This window comes from Thermobia domestica, chromosome 10, assembly GCF_964235325.1.
Source record: "Thermobia domestica chromosome 10, izTheDome1.hap1.1, whole genome shotgun sequence".
Classification (NCBI taxonomy): Eukaryota; Metazoa; Arthropoda; class Insecta; order Zygentoma; family Lepismatidae; genus Thermobia; species Thermobia domestica.
The window spans coordinates 116848500-116870849 of NC_137463.1; the positions used below are offsets into that span (position 1 = coordinate 116848500).

Genomic DNA, 22350 nt, shown 5'->3' on the forward strand with positions numbered 1-22350 from the left:
TATCTGCGAGTAGTATCATTCCATTTCAAAGCAAATATTGATATGATAGGAAATAAAATGCAGGTACGTTCTCACTGAAAGTGCAAATGATATTTTGTGTGTGTGTGTGTGTGTGGAAAGATAATTTTTAATTTTAACAGAGTTAGAACATAGAAAAGGTCTCATTATGCTTATTAGGTATATTACACTTCTTTCTTAAAATTTTAAACAAAATTTGCATTAATTCAGAATTTAATAATGTTCTTTTCAACGATTACAAATACGTTTAAAATTTGTATTTAAATCAAATAAATAGCATAAAAAAGTATCAAGCTGTTCAATATTATGCAAAATATTATAATTTTATTCTTACTAAACTGTATTTACGTTTAATCTAAAAAACGAGCAGTAAATGTATATATACTGAATCGTATTGGAATAGACATTTCTTTTTTGACCAACGGCTTTGATTTAAAAACATCGTGTAGCACTAGTCTTCAATATACCACATACAAAAAAAAATCTCAGAAAAAAATTCTTCGTTACGGAGATACAACACTTCAAACAATGGAAAAATGAGCTGCTTACGTTACGGCAACAAAAACAGGGGTTTTGGCGTGACGTCACAGATCGGTATCCCTTTATAAATCGCATTGGAAGTTTCAGCGAATCTTTTCATATTGCAGTTTCTTACTGCAAACTACAAACAAATTTAGTCGAATAGTGAAAGGAAAAGTGGCAAAATAAGTAGAGCTAATACACTTACTGTATAACTGTAACGTGTTAATAAGATCTATTTTTCTGGTTCAATTGGCAAATAACATTAAAGATCATTTGTAATGTTCTATCATTACAAATATTTTAGATACTTGTACACTTAACATGATTACTTTATTATTGTATTACACCAAAAACATTAAGAGTCTAAGTGCTATATTACTTCAAATTAAGTCATGCGCAGATTGAGAAATCTAGGCCACCATATTGTAGTTTTTCTTTACTTTGAAGATTTGTCCTAAATCTACTATTAAACTACGGCTACAAATAAGCGCTTTCTGCACCAAAAAGTTTTTGTTTCCTTTTTTAAAAAATCGTATCCTATTACATCATTACATTTCTTCTACTATTTACTGTACATATTAGCAATTGGTCACTCCATTGTTACAACCAGGCACGTAGCCAAGGGGGGTCCGGATCCCCCTTTGAGACCAGAAATGAAAAAAATAAGGAAGGACGCAATAAAATGAAATGAGAAAAAGGAAGATCAGCGTTAAAAATTAAAAAGAAAAAAAAACAGGAAGCTTTTGGTCACTTTTTCTTATGAGGAGATTTGTATTATTTCAAATACATGGTGGCGAGGTGAGCGAGATATTCTGGAAGAGTCAGGGAATTTGAAATTTCTTAAAAAGTTACGGAATTCTCAGAATTTCTGCTGCTAGTCAGAGAGATTTCAAGCGTCCGAAAGCATAGTGCCGTTGTGTAACAACGTGGACATTTTTTATCATAATTTTTCGTCATCGCATCCTTGCAGTATTAAACATGTTACTTAAAAAACAATTTTGTACTGCTCCTTTATTAACCGAACAGACAACAGTTGACGGAATAACAAAAACAAAAAATTATGTGGAAAGAAATTAAGTTCTGTTAACATTTGATTGAACACAGAAAGGAAACGCAGATATTGTAAAGTATTTTACAAGACATTATTGAGTATGTACTTTTCATAATAGTTGAGATCATAATGAAAGGAAAATTGTTATATTTGAATGAACAGAGGAATAACTTAAATATTGTAAAATCTTTTTCAACATTTTTTTATTCTTTCACTCGAGATTTCTTCATAATTTGTTATTAAAATACTTACCAACATATCCTCATTTTATTGTCCTAGCAAACTAATATATGTTGATAGTAAAGTAGTTTAGATTGATCGAGCTCCTGGGCCTTCAGAATTTCATGTCACGCCTTCCCCGTTACGAAATCCTGGCTGAAAGAACCAATATATGTTCCAGTAAAATAGTTTAGAATGGTCGAGCCCCTCGTGTGGTGACCACAGTATTTCATGTCACGGATCCCCCCCTTTCACGAAATCCTGGCTACGTGCCTATTACAACTATTGTTAATGCTATAAGAATTGTGTTATATAGTGGTTTAGCTTTTCATTATAGACTATATAAGTGCTCGAAATTGTTCTTGTGATCTTGGCAACGGTTCTCAAGCCTAGGCACCATAATAATCCAATTTAATCTATGGGGATACATAATTTTATTTTGGATTTAACTTATTTAGGAGCCAGACTCGTATTTCCAACCGCCTTGACTACCTGACGCCTAGGATTTTCAAGCCTGAACAAGAGGAATATTGACAAAAATTCGTTATGTACTAATGTATTAATGTACAAGAAATTAGCACGCTACCATCAAATAACTACTTTTATATTATTGATTTTTTCTCTTAAGAATGAATGAAATATGATTCGTAAGGTCGGTCGGCGACCCAAACATCAGAACATTAATTAGTTTGTCACCTCAGGCTGCAAACAATATCAATAATATTGCAAATTAGTACCACAACTTTCTCCTAATATATTCAAATATATTCAAATAATTGGTAATAAATAAATAGACAAATAGCTTTCCCTTTAAGCAAGCCTTAAATTCTGTTACTTTTATTATTCTTAGTGTTATTAGTAATGTCGTACACATTTGAAAAACACGCATCGTATCTTTCGATAAATCGTTTCCCTAGTGAGCGGCGCAGACATTTTTCCTTGTACCGACCTGTGACGTACAAACATGGTGGTCATTGTTTTAAGCGCACGAGTAGCAGACCGGAACTCAATAGCAAATTTCGACTAGTTACAATCATCGCATGAGCGAAAGAAAGTGTTCTCCGTAATCAACTGGCTCTGAAGTTTCTTTTAGAGCAATAAAAAATCCGTGGAAATGTCCATTGTGTTATACTGCACCTGCATCTATGGACTAGATCGGGCTTGTGCGGTGTTTCTTATGGAATGTAGCAATAGCCCGCTAAAGGAAAAAGGTTGAAGACCACTGCTTTAGGGTATTCGGATCAATTTTAGTGTAATATATTAAACATTCTTTCTTTTAGGCTTCCTAGTTATTTCCTCTTGATAGAATTAAAACTAGCAAAAAAAAAAAAAAAAGCGATTTATCCCTGGCCCACTCCAATTTTTTTTTAAATTTATTTATCTTGTTTAGTTCCAGTACAATTTTCGTCAAACTAAATCGGTTTTAATACAATACTATGTACATATTTTCTATTTTTCTTTATTTCTTTCTTTCTTTCTTTTTTTTAATCTTTAATGCTATGGGATTAATATCAATCGAGAATGAACGACAAATTACCAGCTATTTCCTCTAAATAGAGTTAAAATCAGTAAACAAAAAAATATGAATTCATTCCCGACCCACCCCCATTTTTTTCTTTTTAGAATTCCAGTACAATTTAGTCCTAATGTGGTATGATTTACTATCCTCCCGGGATAATATATATATATGATCTCTTTCATTTAAAAAAATAGATTTTCATGTGATATGGTGCATATTTTCAGAGGCTCGACAATCATTCTCACTACTTCGATTTAAAATCAATCGAGAACAAGGGGCAGAACTTATCTTCTTTTCCCCTGGTTTAATAATTGTGTTCTGTGATAACCATCTTTAAAGTTGTTAGATTTTGACATAATATGATGAATGTGTTTATTGAGGTTTTATTAAGGTGAATGTGTTTATTGAGGTAACTATATAGCCACGAGAGAACTCGTAAAAAATGTGTCGTTGTGGGAGAACAGAAAGTGGTATGGATGGAGCTATAAAGTACTGTAATAATATATAGTTATAAACGGAACGAGTATCTCAGTCCGTTTTTCTTAACCCTGTGTACCTTACAGTTGTCATTTTGAACCCCAGAGCTATTTAACACTATATATCTCTTAATGAACGAGATTACCACGCAGTCTTGCCTTGTTTTTTCTGCCCCAGTGCGTACTGAATATGCTGGATTAAGATAAGAAAAAGAAATAAAATGTTCGTTGGTGTATTGCTGACACGCAGGTATAACGTTCAAATTGACATGAATCCTGCTAACTTCGCCACTATATTCGGGATATGAACATACAACAGTAAAGTGAAAGAAGGCGGTCCTGTAAACAAGCTATTTTTGTTACATGTTCTATTTTGCCGGTATGTGTACTGTATTTCTGAATCCAGGACGAAAACCCATTTTTCTTAAAAGAAAAAAAAAGTATTACAAAAATTCTACAGCACATACTGGGTATTTTTTTTTCAGAACACAATAAAACTACACTAAAAATGAAATCAGTTACCGACTCCCTTATTCTTCCTGACTGGAAAGATCCACTGAATCTTCACTGTCAGTGCCAATGTCATTGTGACCTTGCTTTTCTTCCCTCAAATGATTGCTCTCAGTCGTACATCATATGTCGTGAAGCAAGACAACACAATTTTTTGGGACACGAAATCGCGGGAAGATTCACGTCTTGGTATCGAAAATATACGGTAGCCCTACTATTAATTTATTTAGCATGGAAACGCTATAAATTGTTTGGACGAACTTCGTGGCTAAGCGGTTAGCATACACGCTTTTAGCGTGGGAGATCCAGGTGCGATTCCGAGCGGAGCTCATGTGGTTCGGATTCCACGTTAATCAGTAGGCCCACATCTCATATGGCCTCGCTGCTGAACGGGACGTTAAACTCAACTCAACAACAACAACAAAGGTATCTGTATAAATATTTCTCTCCGAAACTCCCACAGTTACATTAATTAAAACAAGGGGTCTCAATAGAACCCCACGATATCTACTATGCAAATTTTCATGGTAATATACAAAAGTTACATGACCCTCAAATTGATTTTTGAATTGAATGATAATCTATCTGATTTCCCTTAAATCATTTGCTTTCCTTTCATATGAATTTTATGATTCTGTAACTTATATAATTAAACAACCTCTACAGTCAGCGACAGAAGTTCTTTTCAGAAAGAAGCGCTGATGAATTTAGTTTCGTAAGTAACTTCGGAATGGAAGGACAATTTGAGTACTTTTTTTTCAGTAAATCAAAAAGAATGTAACTTTCAGTACGTTTCATCCATACCACAGTTTTCTCCAAAATAAATTTTACCAAACTGAAAGAACTTTTTTCGCTGGCTGTACAAGAACTGGTTGTTAAATAACACAAGCCTTTGATTACATTAGAATTTAGGAAAATTTCTGTATTTCTATATTAGTGATTTACACCTAGGTAAAAATATCTCGCGTAACGCCTCTTCTGAAATAAATTTAATTTCTGTTTAAAAGCCTGCTTTAAGGAGATAAGATACATAAAAGTCCTATAGAAGACATTACAAAATATTTTCAGCCTTATGGATTTAGAACGAGGCTCGAAATACTAATACACTTCCCGTTGAATGACTAAGGATTACGGCCATTAGATCAACCTTCTCTAACGGCATTCTAGTCACACACACACACACACACATATGCGAGCTGACATTAATTTTTTCCCTCTTAATTCCAAGAGTCCAGGAAATCTTGAAGTGTGTTTATTTACATAGTGTGAGTTAAGGTTTCCTTATTTGCTTGCAAGTTTTAAGAGAAAGCATATGTTTAGTGTTTGAGGAAAAAATCAAATAGCACGAGATTGTGTAAAGTGCCTACACATACAAAAAACATAGCATAATAATGTAATTATCAGAAGGGCAATTAATACCTCTTCAATGCTTTAAATATTTTACAATCATTCAGGGTAGCCATGTTAAAGTAGAACAGGTTTTCGAAAGAGCGAAAGTCGTATACAAAAACAAAATAAAATAATGACTGTTGTAAGGTGTTGAGAATATTAATTTGAAAACTGTTTGTACGGCACAGAAATCACAAGCAATCTATCTTAAGCAAATACAGATGGAGAAACAGGGCGCTGACGTATTTCTGTTAATACGGTCCAGATTGGGCGCTGATAGTGCCTCCTCCTGTATGGCAAAACAATGTATGGCTATTGAGAATGGCAGAATACTAAAACATATTTTTAATAATAATAATAATAATTAATTAATAATAATAATAATAATAATAATAATAATAATAATAATAATAATAATAATAATAGTAATAATAATAATAGCAGAGCTGTCCTTTTCTCGTCCCATATATTGAACAACTTCTAACTCAGTCTTATTAAAAGTAAAATAAGTCGTAACAGTTTAAATAACTTAGCGTTATCTTCATCAGACGTTAACTGGCAGAAATATCCTCATAACATTAAATTATTATTATTGTATAATTTTAATTGTTTCATTTTATAATTTTTAGTTTTTAATATGCAACAATCAGCTATTGTTATAATTTTTCTGTTTCATTTTAAATTTTTATTATAACATTAAGTTATGGAAACTGTTACAACTTATTTTAATTGTAATAAATAAGTATATATTCTGGTCAGAAAAGTATTCATTATTTAAGTAATATTTCCAGAGTTAATATGGATGAAATTGAATAATCAAAATCATATAGCCGTCTTTTAAAATGTTACCTTTGTTATGTGGTTCAGTCAGCTCAATAAGGTATTTTAATTTTAACGGCCATTTCGTTAAAAAAAAGTACAAAGCTTGATTTGACTAGGGCTAGTTGCGTGTCAGATTTGACGGTGCTATTTCTCACTAAATGAAATTTGTTACAGCAAGATCATCTTAAAAATTAGAAAATAAATGTTCATATCTGTAACAGAGATATTCACAAATACGTAATACGTAATTGATGTATAATATTGAAATTGCTTATCAATTATGTAAAAGATATTCGGTTAGTGTAATTGAAATGTCCAGTGTTAGGTCTGGTGGAAGACTACTCTCTATAATAAAACCATTCGTGGAACGGAATCATTTGTAGAACGTCACAAACTCCGTACAAGTTCATAATTAGGAAGATAATGAACAAAGGAACAAAAGATGGCAGGACTACTTTCACTAATCTTTTATTGTGGTTTTCATTTGTTCGGCCTTTGAAATTGGCACACGTCAGTAAGACAATTCTACAGCACAAACATAATAGTAATGCAACACCATTTGTATAAAATATACCTGTTGGCCAATTGTTAAATCAAAGTTGAATAGTGTTAAGTTACAAATGAATTGAAGTATCCTTTAAACTTCTTCTGAAATATTACGCTAGCATAACGTAAAAGCCACTAACAAATCCCTGCTTCCTTTCCTTCCTCGGTTGTCTAGTGGCCAGATTGTATGTCTTTGATGCATGAGGTCCTCAGTTCAATTCCCAATGGGAGAGATTTAAACGCAGTGTAATGGATCAAATCCCATTTTAAATACAGATCTCGTCTTATATATCCTTGCTACTAACGAAAGATATACAAATAAATCAATCAATCAAATTTGTTTCTAATAACTGGAAAGTTTTGACGAATACGGAATACTTAGTCTTCAATTTTGTGAGGTTCATATCCTAATGAAAGATTATTACTGGCCAACGAAACATAATGTATTGATTCTATTGTCTTTGCGGTTAAAACAAGTGCGTTTTGTTGCACGTTGCGAAGCTGCAGTGGACTTCCAAACTATGCGAATTTAATACTGAAAGACGGAAGTAGCAGAGGGATGTACTCAGAGACGAAATCTGTTTTTCGAACGATCCATATCGAAAAACGACTTCTCGCAATCAATTGCCGTTTCTTTATGGTGAAGATTAGTGTCGAAACTGAAGATCATAGACTTTCATTACTTCTAGTTTCAATAGAGGAGAAAGGTCAAGACGAAACTTATTCTTGGGACGGTGAATCCATACCAAAACGGCATTACTCGTATTTTTTTTTACAGTTTTTCTCCATGGAAATTGATATTGAAACCGGAAATCTACTACCATTTCCGGTTTCAATATTGATTTCTACCACTTCCGATCAAAATAGAGGAATCAACCCAGAGACGAGACGTATTCTTGTGCTGCTGAACCCAGATCATTTATTTCTCGCTATGTATTACTGTTTCTTTTCTCATTATGAGAAGTAATGTTGAAATTGGAAATCATAGATTATTATCACTTCCGGTTTGAGTAGAGATAGCAGTCGAGCTTATACGTTCTCATTGAACGGTGAATCTATATCAGAAAACCATTTATCTCTACCTTGTACCGTTTTGGCTCTATTGAGATCGATACCGTAACCGGAAGTGATAGTGGATTTCTAGTACTTCCGTATTTAATAAAGATGTAAGGGTGGAGATGGAATATTATTTTTTCCGTTTTCAATATTAATTTGTACCACCTCCGATCACAATAGAGGAACAATACAGGAATAAAACCAGAAATGGGACGAAACCTATCCTTGTGCTACTGAATCCAAATCTATTCTTTTTTCTTGCTGTGTATTACTGTATTTTTTAAAAAAATATTATTATGGCATACAGTGTTGAAACCGGAAATCCTAGACGTCTGCTACTTCTGACTAATAGGATAGTAGGTTAAAAATATAGATGAGGCTTATTCTTAGAACTCTAAATCCTTATCAAGTGGTCGTTTTCAGCTAATTCTTATTATTCTTGTCCTAAAGAATTCAATATAGAAAGGGGAAGTAATAATAAATTTTTTCAACTTCCGTAAAATAGGAATAGAGTCGGAGATGTAATATGTTTTGTGGTACTGAATCCACATTTAAAAAATGCTTCTCGCTCCTAAACCGTTGTTTTTCTCTATGCAGTTGACACTAAAACCGGAAAATGTTAGTGGATTTTTTACCATTTTCGCATTTAGTAAAGATATATAGCAAGATAGAAGACGGAATCCTATCTTAAAATGTTGAATCTATTCATACAAACAGCTACTCGCTATTTGTTACTGTCCTTTGCTCTATGCGGATCGACATTGAAACCTCAAATTATTCATTTCTTCCACTTCTGGTTAACATTTAAGGGTAGTGGAGAAAATGAAACCTATTCATGAGGGACTGGGTCGATTACAAAAACCGGTTCTCGTTATTTCTTATGTTTCTGCTCTAATACCTCTCGGGAGACAGTCGGACTAATAGACGGACTTTGTTCAAAAGACTTTCCATACTTGCGCATAGCATACTATGAAAGTCTTATAACATAATGTTAAATTTAAGAACGTTTAGATAAATTAACCCCATATGAACCAATGTTATGCGAGATGGAATGTAGAACTCAAGTACCTTCTTTGGAAGGGGATTACGATGGCTCAGTAATATAACGCTCATCCCTGGTGTAATGAATCCCTGTTTCGATCTCAGGTCATGTAAGTTTGATATGGATAACACCGTACCGTGAGTTTTCTCCAGGTTATCACGTTTTCTCTCACATCCCCATCCCACCAATTTTTCTGTCATCGTTCACTTTCATGAATCATCTATCTCCTTAGTCTAAAGGGAATATGCGTGAGACGTTAAACTAGAATTTTCATTTTCATTTCAATTTCCTTCCTTACTTCCTCTCCTGTTAAAAGATTTTTTCATATTCATCTCTGTAGATTTTTCACTGGTTTATTTTTAAATGAATTTCGAGTTGCTTATGTTGAATATTATATTGTTACAACCTTTGCATAAAATACAGATGGAGAGCTACCATCCCAAGTAAATTGAATATATATCTAGGTATTATAGATACAACATGGTGTCTTACCGAAGAAATCAACTAATCTTTCTAAAATCATCCATTTTGTAGAAACAGAAGTTGACTACAAAACTTCAGTAAAGAAGTATACAACAGCTTCCAATGTTCTTGAATTTTGTGCTTTCCGAACGTTAACATGGTGTTCTACAGAATTCGAATTTAAAACCTCTGTTTTCTTACTATACCTAAATTATTTATTCAGTGTAATAAAATCATCTAAGCTATTATATGCAATATTTTAAAAATCTATTGTATCGTACCTTCTGAAAGAGATGCGACTGTTTTACAAAATGACATTAATGAACTTTTTAATTGGTCTGAAATCAACAATCAGCTGTTAAATTCTTGTGCACAAGGAAAAAGAGTTACTTACTTCAACAGCAAACAAGTAATGATTCTCTAAAGAAAATTGGTCATGTTATTAAAAATTGAGTTTTAATTTGTGCTTCATATACATTGTATCATAGATGAAGCTTAAAGTAGTTGAGAATTTATGGTTATGATTGAGAATTTATGATATATCTTCAGAAATATTGATTTCCTTCAAGTTATCCACGTTGCTTCTGTAAGCTGGATAGGAATAAGCAAAAATTATCTGTAATCTTTCTTCCAAAATCGACATGGAGTTAATATAGTGAAAATTTGCGCTTTCTTTGTTCTATAGGGATCAGGTATTTATCCAAGGTATGAGAAAGATGCATTCAAATCAAGGCGAAAGAATTTTCTTTTAACTTTTCTATTTAAGTTATACAATTTCATCGGCTCGCAGAAACTAAAGTCTATTTTCATATCCCAAATAACAACATCCCCTCTTGTCTAGTAACTTTCCGTTTTAATGAAACAGTGCATAAAAGCATTAGATTTAGAAGAATATGTACTTCGTAATTATAATAACGTACTGCTGACAAGGCCAACAGTAGGTATTTTCAATACAATTTGTACATAAAGCACATAACGTAGGGTACATAATCGTATAGAAGGACGATTTATTAGAAGTCCCTGTAAATAAAATTGTATATTTAAATATGTTTTAAAAATTCTAATAACATTTGTATATTAAGATGATGAAAAAAGTTATCAGGTGTATTGCCGTTTACTTGTATGCGATTATACACACATCTATTAAATTTATATGAAGATAACTGAACAATGTCAGTAAATGTATATCTGTTGTGTTCAAGTGTTCGTAAATAAACAAATTATATATCCTTTTCACTCATTTTTGCGAAATATCTATCTATTTAAATTATTGCATATACTAAAACCATAACATTATAATAGCGTACCTGTACATTGATTAGTTCCTGAATGCGAGTCCTTATGTCGTTTCCCTTCTTCGGTCGTATAAGCAGGTATATCGTGCCTATCCCTGGACACGAACGCAGTAGTTTTTCCACCAATACTTTCCCCATAAAACCAGTGGCACCGGTGATGAAGACATTACGTCCTCGGTAGAAGTCTGTAATCGGGGTGGAGGAGGACATTCTGCAGTCTTCTTGTGATTTTTTTGAAAAATCTGAAATTAAAGTGAATACATATTATAGGATTATACTAATATTGCCACACATTTAACAGAAAAAATATCCTACACAGAAAATATCGGAATGTGTCATTTACAAATGTAAGTCAGATAAACCAATCATTTCATCTCTGCTATTGTAATAATCACTAGTAACTGTTAGTAATATTTTATTCGAGTCTTACACCGCTTTCTAGCGGTAAAGCCTAACGTGATATATGAGCTAGCTTACATGAATTCTCACCGATGACAAAAGACGAGAACATTAATATTTCGCTGTTATTATTGTTCGTAGTAATAGTAGTAGAATCTATTAGAAGATCAGTTTGAATATCCAAGAGAAAGAGAAGCACGAGAAATAATACAAATGTGCAATTAATTGGTACTCCATTTTAAGATCACTCTAAGCCCGACTACTAAGAACAACTCTGATTGATAGATAGGTAAGATGTTTCACCTATGCTTTAAAAAAAATAGTTTACGACTTATTGGAACTAATTCTTTGAATGAAATTCTAAGCAAGCAGGGATCACTAAATCGGTAATCATTATCTATTTTCTTCCACTGTGAATAAAAATAAAACATACGAACTCAAAACTTCACATTACATTTTAAAGCAAGTAAATAATAAACCCTTAAAGTATAGCACAGTGAGGTTCTAAATGGGAAGTAAAAAGTGTGATTTAAAAAATACATATATTTTAGCAGTTCTTAAAAGGTTCTTATGATACTTCATAAATTGAGGTAACATTTTTCATTATATTCTCTTACAATAGGAAAATAAAAATTCCATATCATTTAGCAAAAAATTAATATATTACATATTCTTAGGACTAGGGCCTCGTTTGACATTAACCCTCCTTCCCTTCCCCTCCGTCTGCGGCAATAGCTTATTAATATTATTAAAATATGTATTTTTGATTATAAATAGTTTATTTCAAATAGGAAATACAATTTTACTTTTTAATATTTGTTATTAATAGTTTACTCAGAAACATTGACATAGATTTGAACATCAAGTTTCTGATCAACTAAATATATTGTTACTAATAGAAGTGTTCGTTCTTCGTATGAAAGGAATAAGGTTTAATAAATATAAAATTGAACATTAATGAGTATTGTAGAAAATGCCCCCCTTTTCTCCTTTAGAAGAGGAACTTTTGAAAACACTGCAACTCTTTTTCGCTCATTTTAAATTAAAAGTTTACATACCAAGTTTCACACCTCCAAATTAAGCGAATCCTCACATTGGGTATTTTCTCAATAAAGAATCTAAAATTTGAATATAATAGGAATAACAACAATTTCCCCTTTTAGAAGCAAATAGGCGTGTCAGTTCTTTTTAATGACGTGTACTTAAAAAAAAACTTGAACCCTTTTTCACCAACCTTTGGATACGTACTCCATAAAACAATCTTTCTTACCCGTATCTTTCGTTATAAAAGAAGCTTTTTTGGGGGGGGGTCCAAATTTTATGCTTTTACCGATAGTAGTAGTATGACATGCGCACGGACGAGTAAGTCACTTCTACTCTTTATATAACAAGTAATGATAATAGATCATTATTATTCATCTATAGATAATAGAATTATGCATTAACATTCTCCTTTGATTGCTGTATTTACAACAGAAAATTACTCTCATTTATTTATTTAACAATTACCAGATACAGCTCTGAGGCCATTTTATACTGAATATATAACAATAACAACAACAATGGAAAGGATTTGGGAAGGTATCGGCCAGGGCCTGTTTTAGTAGGTACCATCCCGGCATTTGCCTGGTAGGGTTGAGGGAAATCCTGGAAAACCACAATCAGGATGGTCGGCCGCCGAACCCGCGACCTCCCGAATGCGAAGCCAACGCTCTACCACTTGAGCTACTTCGCTCGGTAATCTTAATATTAAGTATTGAACAGAGGTCTGAGCCCTATAGAAACGAAAGAACGCTACAGAAAATGAAAAGCAACATGTGGATTCTTACGACTGCTGTTCAATATATTTTTCTATGTGCAGAAGAAGCAACGAATTAAATTAAATGGGAAGTTGTTGAGTCGAATCAAGTGGCGGCTTTTAAAGAAAATTACATCGATAAATATATATATATCCAAGCCAAAGGGAAAGGCTTACCTGATTCTTGTAAACAGCTTCTGGAAGCCGTAAAACTGTATGAAGCTTTCTTGTAGATTGTAGCAACAACACTTAATTTTTACTCAAGTAATTTACCTAAACAGCCGCCATTGATTCAATAAGAATTCCTGTGATTTGCTAGTGACTTCACACTGCTAGCAGTCAAGAAAGAAGACCTGCGAAAGTCACTTTTAGTTAATTTGAGTGAAAAATTGATGAAAATAAACAAGGAAAAGAACATCAAATACACGGAGAAAAAAAAACTCGAAGGAAAGGAGTTTTCACTAGCGGTAAAGAGAATTGCCGCAAAAACGTTTACATGTTTGCATTATCATAATAAACTCGTATGGAAAAAGTGATAGAAAACGTTGAAATTAGGTAAGTATATTTTGATAGTTAAGGGTTAAATTTGAGGGGGAGCCAGGGGGAGCTGAATCCCCTCACTAATTTTATAAAGGGAAGTCGAAGTTCTTCACCAAATTACGTAGTTAAAAGTATATGTTATCAGTTTTAAGTGTTCACACATCAAATTACGCATTTTGAAGTAATATCTTCAACTATATCCTACACCTATGGGACCGTGAATCATTTTGTTGGCATTAGCTGCTTGCTTCTGTTTGTCCCCTACCGTGTGTTCCATATTATATTATGTACACTAAGATGGCTTTTTAAGATTACAATGTTAATACGTCCATCCATCCATCTCTTGAGTGAAAGCGAATTTTTGATTATATATCTATCTCTCTATCTCTCTCTCTCTATATATATATCTATATATATATTCTATATCTATCTATCTATATATCTATATATATCTATATATCTATATACATACATACATACATATAATATATATATATATTGCAGAGAGAAGGTAGAAGTAATAAGTGTAACTAATCGTGTAAAGTAATGAAATAATAGACAGAATACACAACGACGTACTGTACTTGTAACGTAGTATCTAACACAGAGTAGCACTACAAACTACTAGGTCATACGGGCTAAGCAATAAACGTACCTACAGAAGATGTTCAAAGTACTGTCCTTCCCACATCTGTGCAAAGTCGTCACCGTCTCTTTTTGCCTACCCGGCATAACTGTAAGACGTAAAACTTAAAGATTTCATTTCATTTTTCATTTTCATGATTTTTATGTATTTCTGACCCGCCTTCCTAGCTCTTATCATTATCCCGGTAGGCAACTGTGAAGTTCCTTTTCCCTCATTTTCGGAAATGTCTAGCTCCGTCCCTGTCCACTTCCGGACTATATGTCATATATACTTTTTTGCTTGTTTTGTTGCCAGGAATCTGTGGTTTTATTTTTTACCATTACTTTTGGAACTTCAGTACACGGCTTGAGCGATTATCTCTGCCGAGTTCGAACGGTGAGTTGAAGGTGGCAATTGTATCCCATTTAAAATGTATTACATTCCCTAGCTTCTATGCAACCTGTACAATAACAAAGAAATGTCGGTTGCCTATAATAAAAGGATATGCAGCTTTTCATGCTACACAATGCCTCTCCGAATATCCCATACATGGACTTGTATGATTCACTTTACTGTCTTTAGAAGAGTTTAGTTAATATTTAATGCATTAAAGTCCATTACTAAAATAAGGATACATCATTTAAGCTACCTTCTCACACAAAAATAATGTTTGACCGAGGAATCCCCCACCAATATAGTTAGAATTTAATCTTTATTGATATTGTCCATTCAAATCCTAACAATATTCTTGTTTTTTCTTTTCTCTGTTTCTTTTCCTAATAACAACGGTGTCTCCACGTCGCGTAGTCGCTAACGCTCTCGCCTTCGGTGCGAGTGGTCCCAGGTTCGATTCCTGGTGGAGACACTCGGTCGAAAAAGTGTACAAAGCTTTTTCAGGCTAGCCACCCAAAGCGAGGTTTTATTGAGTTTTCCTCATTCACACCAGGCAAATGCCGGGGTGGTACCTAACATATAGGTTCCAGGTCGTTTCCATCCATCCCCAATTCTTTCTTCCTTCCCTTTTCCCGGATAGTGTGCTCGCCGAGGGACGTCATCCCTCAAAACGTGACGGACTAAATGGTCATAGACGCCGAAAGCACAGAAGTCTAACTCCAAATTATAACAAGAAAATAGAAACTGCTTCTAGTATTCGCAAATTCTCTCCGACATCAGTGGCGTACACAAGGGGAGTTTCTAGGTTTTAACCCCCTTTAACAAGATGTGTTAAAAAATAAACATGTATCATATTAAGATATGTATACAAACACCTTGAACTTGAGAACTTGAAATCCCCTCCCTTGAAGAAATTCTGCGTTCGTCACTATCTGGCACTAATATTCAACAGTTGTGATTTACATGTTAAATGGCTCGAAAGTACTTAGTTCGATAGCATTCTATGTTAATGGTATTCAGTGTTTAACGTGTGCGGAGAATTGCCGTGCGTTACTTCATTGGAGAAGTGTTGCCACGCGCGGCGGTGACCATCTGACAGGCTCAACCGGTTCTCCTCTGGGAAAGAGCCTTGACCTTAATCTATAGCCCGTTATCTCAACAACAAGCGCATACAGTTCAAGGGAAAAGTCAATTTAGTTATTACCTAACAATGTTTCCGCATATGTTTCCTGTTCTTTAACACCTGTTCACGGGAAGAAAGCTCATTTCTAAACTGACCAGCACAACTGAAAGTCTTACACATGACGTCATCGCACACAGTGCTCATGTCTCTCATTGTTATGATTCTTTCATGCAGTATACATCTTTAATCATATCATGTCAATGATCTTTGATCATCCAGTGACGTTATCAGATCTCCATACCATGACCAAGAATCGGGGTGTCCACATTATGCCCATGTATATGTATCATATCTACTATATGGACATCGTGGATAAACATAGTGAGTACCCAGTAGACATCCAACTTAATTCCAAAGTGAAGTGGCGAACAGTAAAACACTTCGTTAATATGTTGATAAAAAAAATTAGATGTTCCTCATTGAAAAAAAAAAGTATGATAACGATGAACTTTAAACTACTAGGCTTACTTCCACTAAGGGAGATTGAGATTTCTTTTTATTCTAAGTTTCGTTTCTGTCTCAGGCTTCCTAAAGTAATAGTCGTGCAATGGATATTAAGAAGAGAAGTTGCAACGTTTTCCGTAATTGAGGCACAGAATAGAATCAGTATCAGGTCGTTCCATATCAAATGTTCGTTTTTGTGTTGGCTTATTTTCTTTAAGCTGTTATAATATACGTAATTTTATTGCTTATTATTTGATCTATCTAAGTATATATTCATTTTTCAAATTAGCCTACAAATATTGAAGAAATTCTGAATTAAGTGTGGACATGGAAACCCACAATATACAGCTTCTTACGCTTTATAAATTCAAACTTGAATATTCTGTAGTCGAAGTAACTCGAAGCATTAATGTTGCTTTTAAGAATAATACTGCTAATGAACGCACAGTGAGAAATTCTATTCAGGAGATATTGCTTACAAAATAAACCACGTGGGAGCGTCTGTGATGATAACCTGATAGCACTAGTTGAAGATAACTTTTCAATAATTGTTAAAGAACTTGCTGCCCAAGTGGGAGTAGGCATAGCCACAGTTTCCAGAAGCTTTATTGCTCTTGGGAATGTGAAAAAGGCTGAGAAATAGGTTCTTAATGAGTTGTCAGAGAGGTACAAAACTGCAACATTATGAGATCTGCGCATCATTGAGTTCTAGGAAAAAAAAAAAAAAAAAGGCTCGTTTAGTCATATGTAATGTAAAGTAGAATTTCTATGATAATTGTGGACGTTCAGCATACTGAGTGAATGCAGATAAAAGCCAAAGCATATGCAACGACGCCAAGCCTACACTCAGCCTCAAGAGAGATAATGGTGACAGTTTGCGTAATAAAAGGAAAATTGTCCAGTATAGCCTCCTAGAAGTGAGCGAAACCATTACTGCACAGTATTATTGTCAACAAGTTGTTATTGTACATCAAAAACTGTTGTTCTCACATCAGAACTAATTTTGATAAAAAGTATAATTCTTCCTCATGAAAATGCAAGACCACATGTTTCGCGCGTGACCCTACACAAGCTGAAAGGTTTGAAATGTTTCCTTATCCACCGTAGTCACATCTACCAACCTCATCCCCCTACTGACTACACCCCTTTAAACATTTGTATGTCTTTTTTTTTTCTTTAGCAAAAAACGCTTTGTCAATTAGGAAGCTTTTGTAAACAGACTTGAAAGTACTTATTGACTTTGAGACCATGGTGGTCTTTGGAACGGGCATAAAATCACTTTGCTGTCGATGGGAGAAGTATATTGATCCATAGAACATACTTTGAGTAAATATTTTCAAAAATTGTGTGTTTATGGCATAAATAGAATCTTTGTGCTTAAACGGTCATTTTATATGGAACAACCTAATAGATACGTCTGGTGGAATGTAATCACCAAGCAAATATTAGAGATTGACATACCTCGTGCATGCATGTTCAACACATGAAATTAGTCGAAAGTGCTTTAAATAGACCACATTGTGTTTAAATAACATTGAAGAAGTACTATGAATAAAAGCGTTTGGAGAGAAACATTTTCAATTTTCATACACATAAAGAATAATCGTAGAAATAGATGTCCTTTCAAGCAGAATTTGAACTGTGGAAAACAAAAATAAGTTAGCCGGATCTATGTCCGACCTGCAAGGAAGTTTGGGCAACATTATAACGGTTTGTTTTGCCGGAAACAGTATTGTCATAGTGAAGAAGCTACATGTTGGGAATATCCAGGAAGAAGTCCGCATCTTTTTTGTCTGGTTATTACTGCGCCTTTAGAGTTAAAAAATATCATCCAATTTCATCTTCGATTCGCTCACTTGAGATTTCTTTGGTCAAGGAGACTTTGTAGTATGCACTCATTTTTGTGTTAGTGTAAAGCTTGTGCTTTCGATGGACCATCCTTTCCAGGCTTTTCTGTATCATAACAAGCGCTCCAGGCTTGTATTTTTAAAGTTTAACACAAAACTTTATCGACATTGCTGCTCCACATCCCTGTTATGTTGACCGTTACTTAACCCTCAAACAGACACACTGGCGGATCCACGGGGAGGGCGGAGGGGGCGACCGCCCCCTCCAAAGGGTTTTTTGAACTTTCAGCATTTATCATTGGGAAGTACTAACATGGTCTTTTTCCCGACCGATCCAATATGTGTGACAAGCGTAGCAGAGTCTAATCAAAATATGTGGTACTTAATAGTACTTAATACAGACATATTTGAATTGTGAATATGTTTCTCCCTAGTTCCTTGGGGCGGTCACCATAAGAATATGATTCATTCGTTGGACGAACAGCTGTAAGAAGGAGTGTAAGACGACTCACTCTTTGAACTAAAAACGTATATTTTAAAATCGTGTCCTGGAAAAAGGATATGGAAATGGAATTCGGGTCCTGAAACTTCAAGTACCTTTACCTTGAATAAAGAGAAATATAGAATCTTCAGCGCTCCTTACCGGAAAGCTCTCTGAAACTGAGACTTTTCAGTTGGTTGATTGATTAATATGTATTTACGTCGTTTGCCAAAAGCGATGCTTTACAGAACGAGGACTAAAGTTTAAAGTTGGATCTGAACCACTGTAGTGCGTTCGATGCTCACTCACCGGGAATCAAACCACAGAACCCCTTGCATCAAAGATCAAAGGTACGTTCGCTAGCTACTAGATCAACAAAGAGAGCCGTGACTTTTGGGGTTCAACACGGAAACATTAGGAAGGGACCAGGGATTTATTATGACCTCAAATGGCATTTCATAGTTTCTTGAGAAATAACAAAAGTTTGTTATTGTAATTCATACATAAAAGACGAAATCCTGAGTGAATAACTTCGTACAGGCCAAACCACTTAAGCTAGAAACTTGAAATTAGGACAGTATATAAGATTTGTTACGTAGGGTATTACTAAGGAAGGATTTTTTTTTTTTTTTTTTTTTTTTGAAATTCGAAGAAAGGAAGGGAGAATGGGGTGGAAATTACTTTAATAAGATGGCCATCTCTTCGAATCCGTTACGACTAGAAACTTGAAATTTGACATTTGGATTTCTCATTTAAAATAATTTGACACGCGTTTCAACTTTTTTTGATATTATAGTAAAACGGAGAAAAAAGAGATGGAAAGAAAAAGTGGCGGCGATTGCAAATATTATAATAAGATATCAATATCTAAGAATCTTTGAAGGTTACAAACATGAAATTTCGTATATGGACTTTCCACTTAAAATAATTCAATACGTATAGCAGCATTTTTTATATTTTACCTAGAAGGGAAGAAAAGGGGTGGGATTATTATTATTATTATTATTATTATTATTATTATTATTATTATTATTATTATTATTATTATTATTATTATTACGAGGGCAAGTCAAGAAAGACTTGGACTGATTTTTTTCCCGGCAGTTCTGTTAACGCTGGAGCTTCATAGTTTGGCATACAAGTAGGGTGGGTCTTGCTGTGCATATATATAAAATGTTGTTAAGGAATCATTGCATGTTTGGTAACCACGACTTTTTATTGCAGGTGATGTTCTGCGCCGCCTCTAGAAGTCGCCTGTAGAAGAAATGGAGTCATTACGAGATGAGCAATTTGCAGCTATACGGTTCTGCTATCGCCTGGGGAAAAGTGCAACAGAAACTATAGGAATGTTGAGAGCAGCCTACAAAGATGACGCTCTGCCACGAAGTACCGTGTTCTGGTGGTTCAAAGAGTTTAAAGAGGGCCGAATGACAATCACGAAAGCTGGTGGACCAGGTGTATCAGCGTCAGCTGTTACTGAGGTGAACATTAACACGGCAGCAGTCATTGTTAGAGAAGATCGCCGCATCAGTATCGACGATCTGGCAGCCGCACTACGCATATCTCATGGCAGTGCCTTCAAAATTTTGCATGACCACCTCCACATAAGCCGAGTGTGTGCGCGATGGATTCCGCGACTCCTGACACCACAGCAGAAGGCCGTTCGAGTGGAGACTTGCAGGGAGCTGTTGCAAAGGTTTGAGGATGGTGGAGACGCCTACCGCACCGTCGACGCCGCTTCTCCGATAATTCCGAGGTTCTGAAGGCATCGGAGGCGGTTTTGAAGGACCTCTCAAAGAATGGCCTGCGACACGTGTTTGAGGACTGGAAGACTCGAATGAAAAAGTGCATTCAAAAAATGGCGGGGACTACTTTGAAAAGGATCATGTGCCTGTTGCTGAGTAATAATAAATTGACTAGAAAAAAAATCAGTCCAAGTCTTTCTTGACTAGCCCTCGTATTATTATTATTATTATTATTATTATTATTATTATTATTATTATTATTATTATTATTATTATTATTATTATTATTATAAAATGCCATATCTCGGGATCCCTTGCGGTTAGAAACATGAAAGTTGGTAGTTTGATTTTTCATTTAAAATAATTCAACATTTATTTGAACGTTTTTTTTTTTCACTTTACGTAGAAGAGAAGGAAAAAAGGCGGGGCTGGTTTATTAAAATGCCTTACGAGGTGTTTGAATTTCGTGACACAATCTTAGCTCAATCCAATTCTATATGAAAGGCAGAAGGAAGAACACGAAATATTGTGCCACAGTACCACGTAGGAACATCTGCTACGGCCGTATGTCGACCAGATTGGGGATCTGGGGCGAGCCCCACCTAGACGAAGACTAGTATAATATACCTAGGTAATTTTATTGTTGTTGTAAGCATAACTATAATTATACTATGTTTCGTAGACCCCACACAATTATAGAGATAGATTAATTTTGTATTAATTTTTCTAACTGCTGTCCCGCAAGTTACTCAAAATATAAATGATTAGAGCAAATTGTACACTCTTTCGTTAAAATGAATGATATCGTCAATACAATATTTTCTTTTGTGCAAGTACTGTGCCAGACAGTGCATCTCATATGTTGCGGTGACTGTGTGTGAAGTGAATCATGACATCGTCACGTCTCCGAAACGGAAGTACGTATTTAATTTAAATCTACAGAAAAAATACTCCCATTACAAAAAAAAAAAAAAAAAAAAAAAAAAAAATCGGGTCCCAAAGTGGAATCTGGGAATCTTTTTTTTCCCCAACCCCTTCCAGCCCCGGATTCATATGAGTCCCATTCTTACAAATTAAATACTGGTCGCCTTGAAGCTACGCTCATCTTCGACAAAGCGAACCGCCCCTCCCAAACGATCCTTCTGGATCCGCTAGTGAACAGACATCCACTTCGCAAGCGATCTGTACTCTGCAAAAGTTCTGAGACAACTAACTGGAAATCAATCGTTTACCAGATATCCCTCATCAACTGTCACGCAGAGAGACTCATTCTTGATTGCCACCCCCACCCCCCAAAAAAAACAGTCTCATTACTTTCCGGGCAGACTTTGTATATAAGAAAATACTGCGCTCTAATCAACTTCTTCTCGTAGTTGACGCAATACACACTAAAATCAGCGTTGCTAATTTAGTGGTTTTCCCATAAAATTTATGGACAAATTTTCAGTCTGGTGGCTGATGTGAAAATCTAGTGGTTTGTGAATCAATTTTGGTGGATATCTAGTGGCTTTTATGTAGTCAACTGTTCACTGATGCAATGTTGCTCGACGATCCCGTCTCCGCTCTTTACGACGAAGCAACAGTGAACGACGTTATTCAAATATATCACAGTTTTTAATATGGGCAGATCGAGCACTCCTCTTGAAACTCCTGCCTGATGCAATCAAATTAATGTTTGATACAATTTCTACCACCTCCAATTTGTTCCTGATTCCGTGCAGCTCGGTGGTGAGTTATGCTTTAAATCATATGAATCTTTTTTTTTTTTTCGATGCACGAAGCAATCTGCAGAGATTCGCAAATAAATTTGCCGATCGAAAGAAAAAAAAACTGATATTTATTTAACTCTCGCCTTGAGATAATCATAAGACTACAGCAAATGTTGTAAAAGAAAGACTAATGAATTCAATGTAGATTTAGACATGCTACAGGAGCATAAAATTGATACAGCCATAGCACATGGATCTC

The 22350-nt window shown here is 34.7% G+C and overlaps 1 protein-coding gene across 1 annotated transcript in view; it reads right to left on the reverse strand.

The window, feature by feature from the left end:
* Window positions 1–22350, reverse strand: part of LOC145662671 (putative fatty acyl-CoA reductase CG5065) — a 154203-nt gene that overhangs the window by 66945 nt on the left and 64908 nt on the right. The window contains exon 2 of the mRNA XM_081728484.1: window positions 10940–11169. Coding sequence (XP_081584610.1) covers window positions 10940–11137 — 198 coding nt within the window. The 5' untranslated portion in view covers window positions 11138–11169. The remainder of the gene's footprint in view (window positions 1–10939; window positions 11170–22350) is intronic.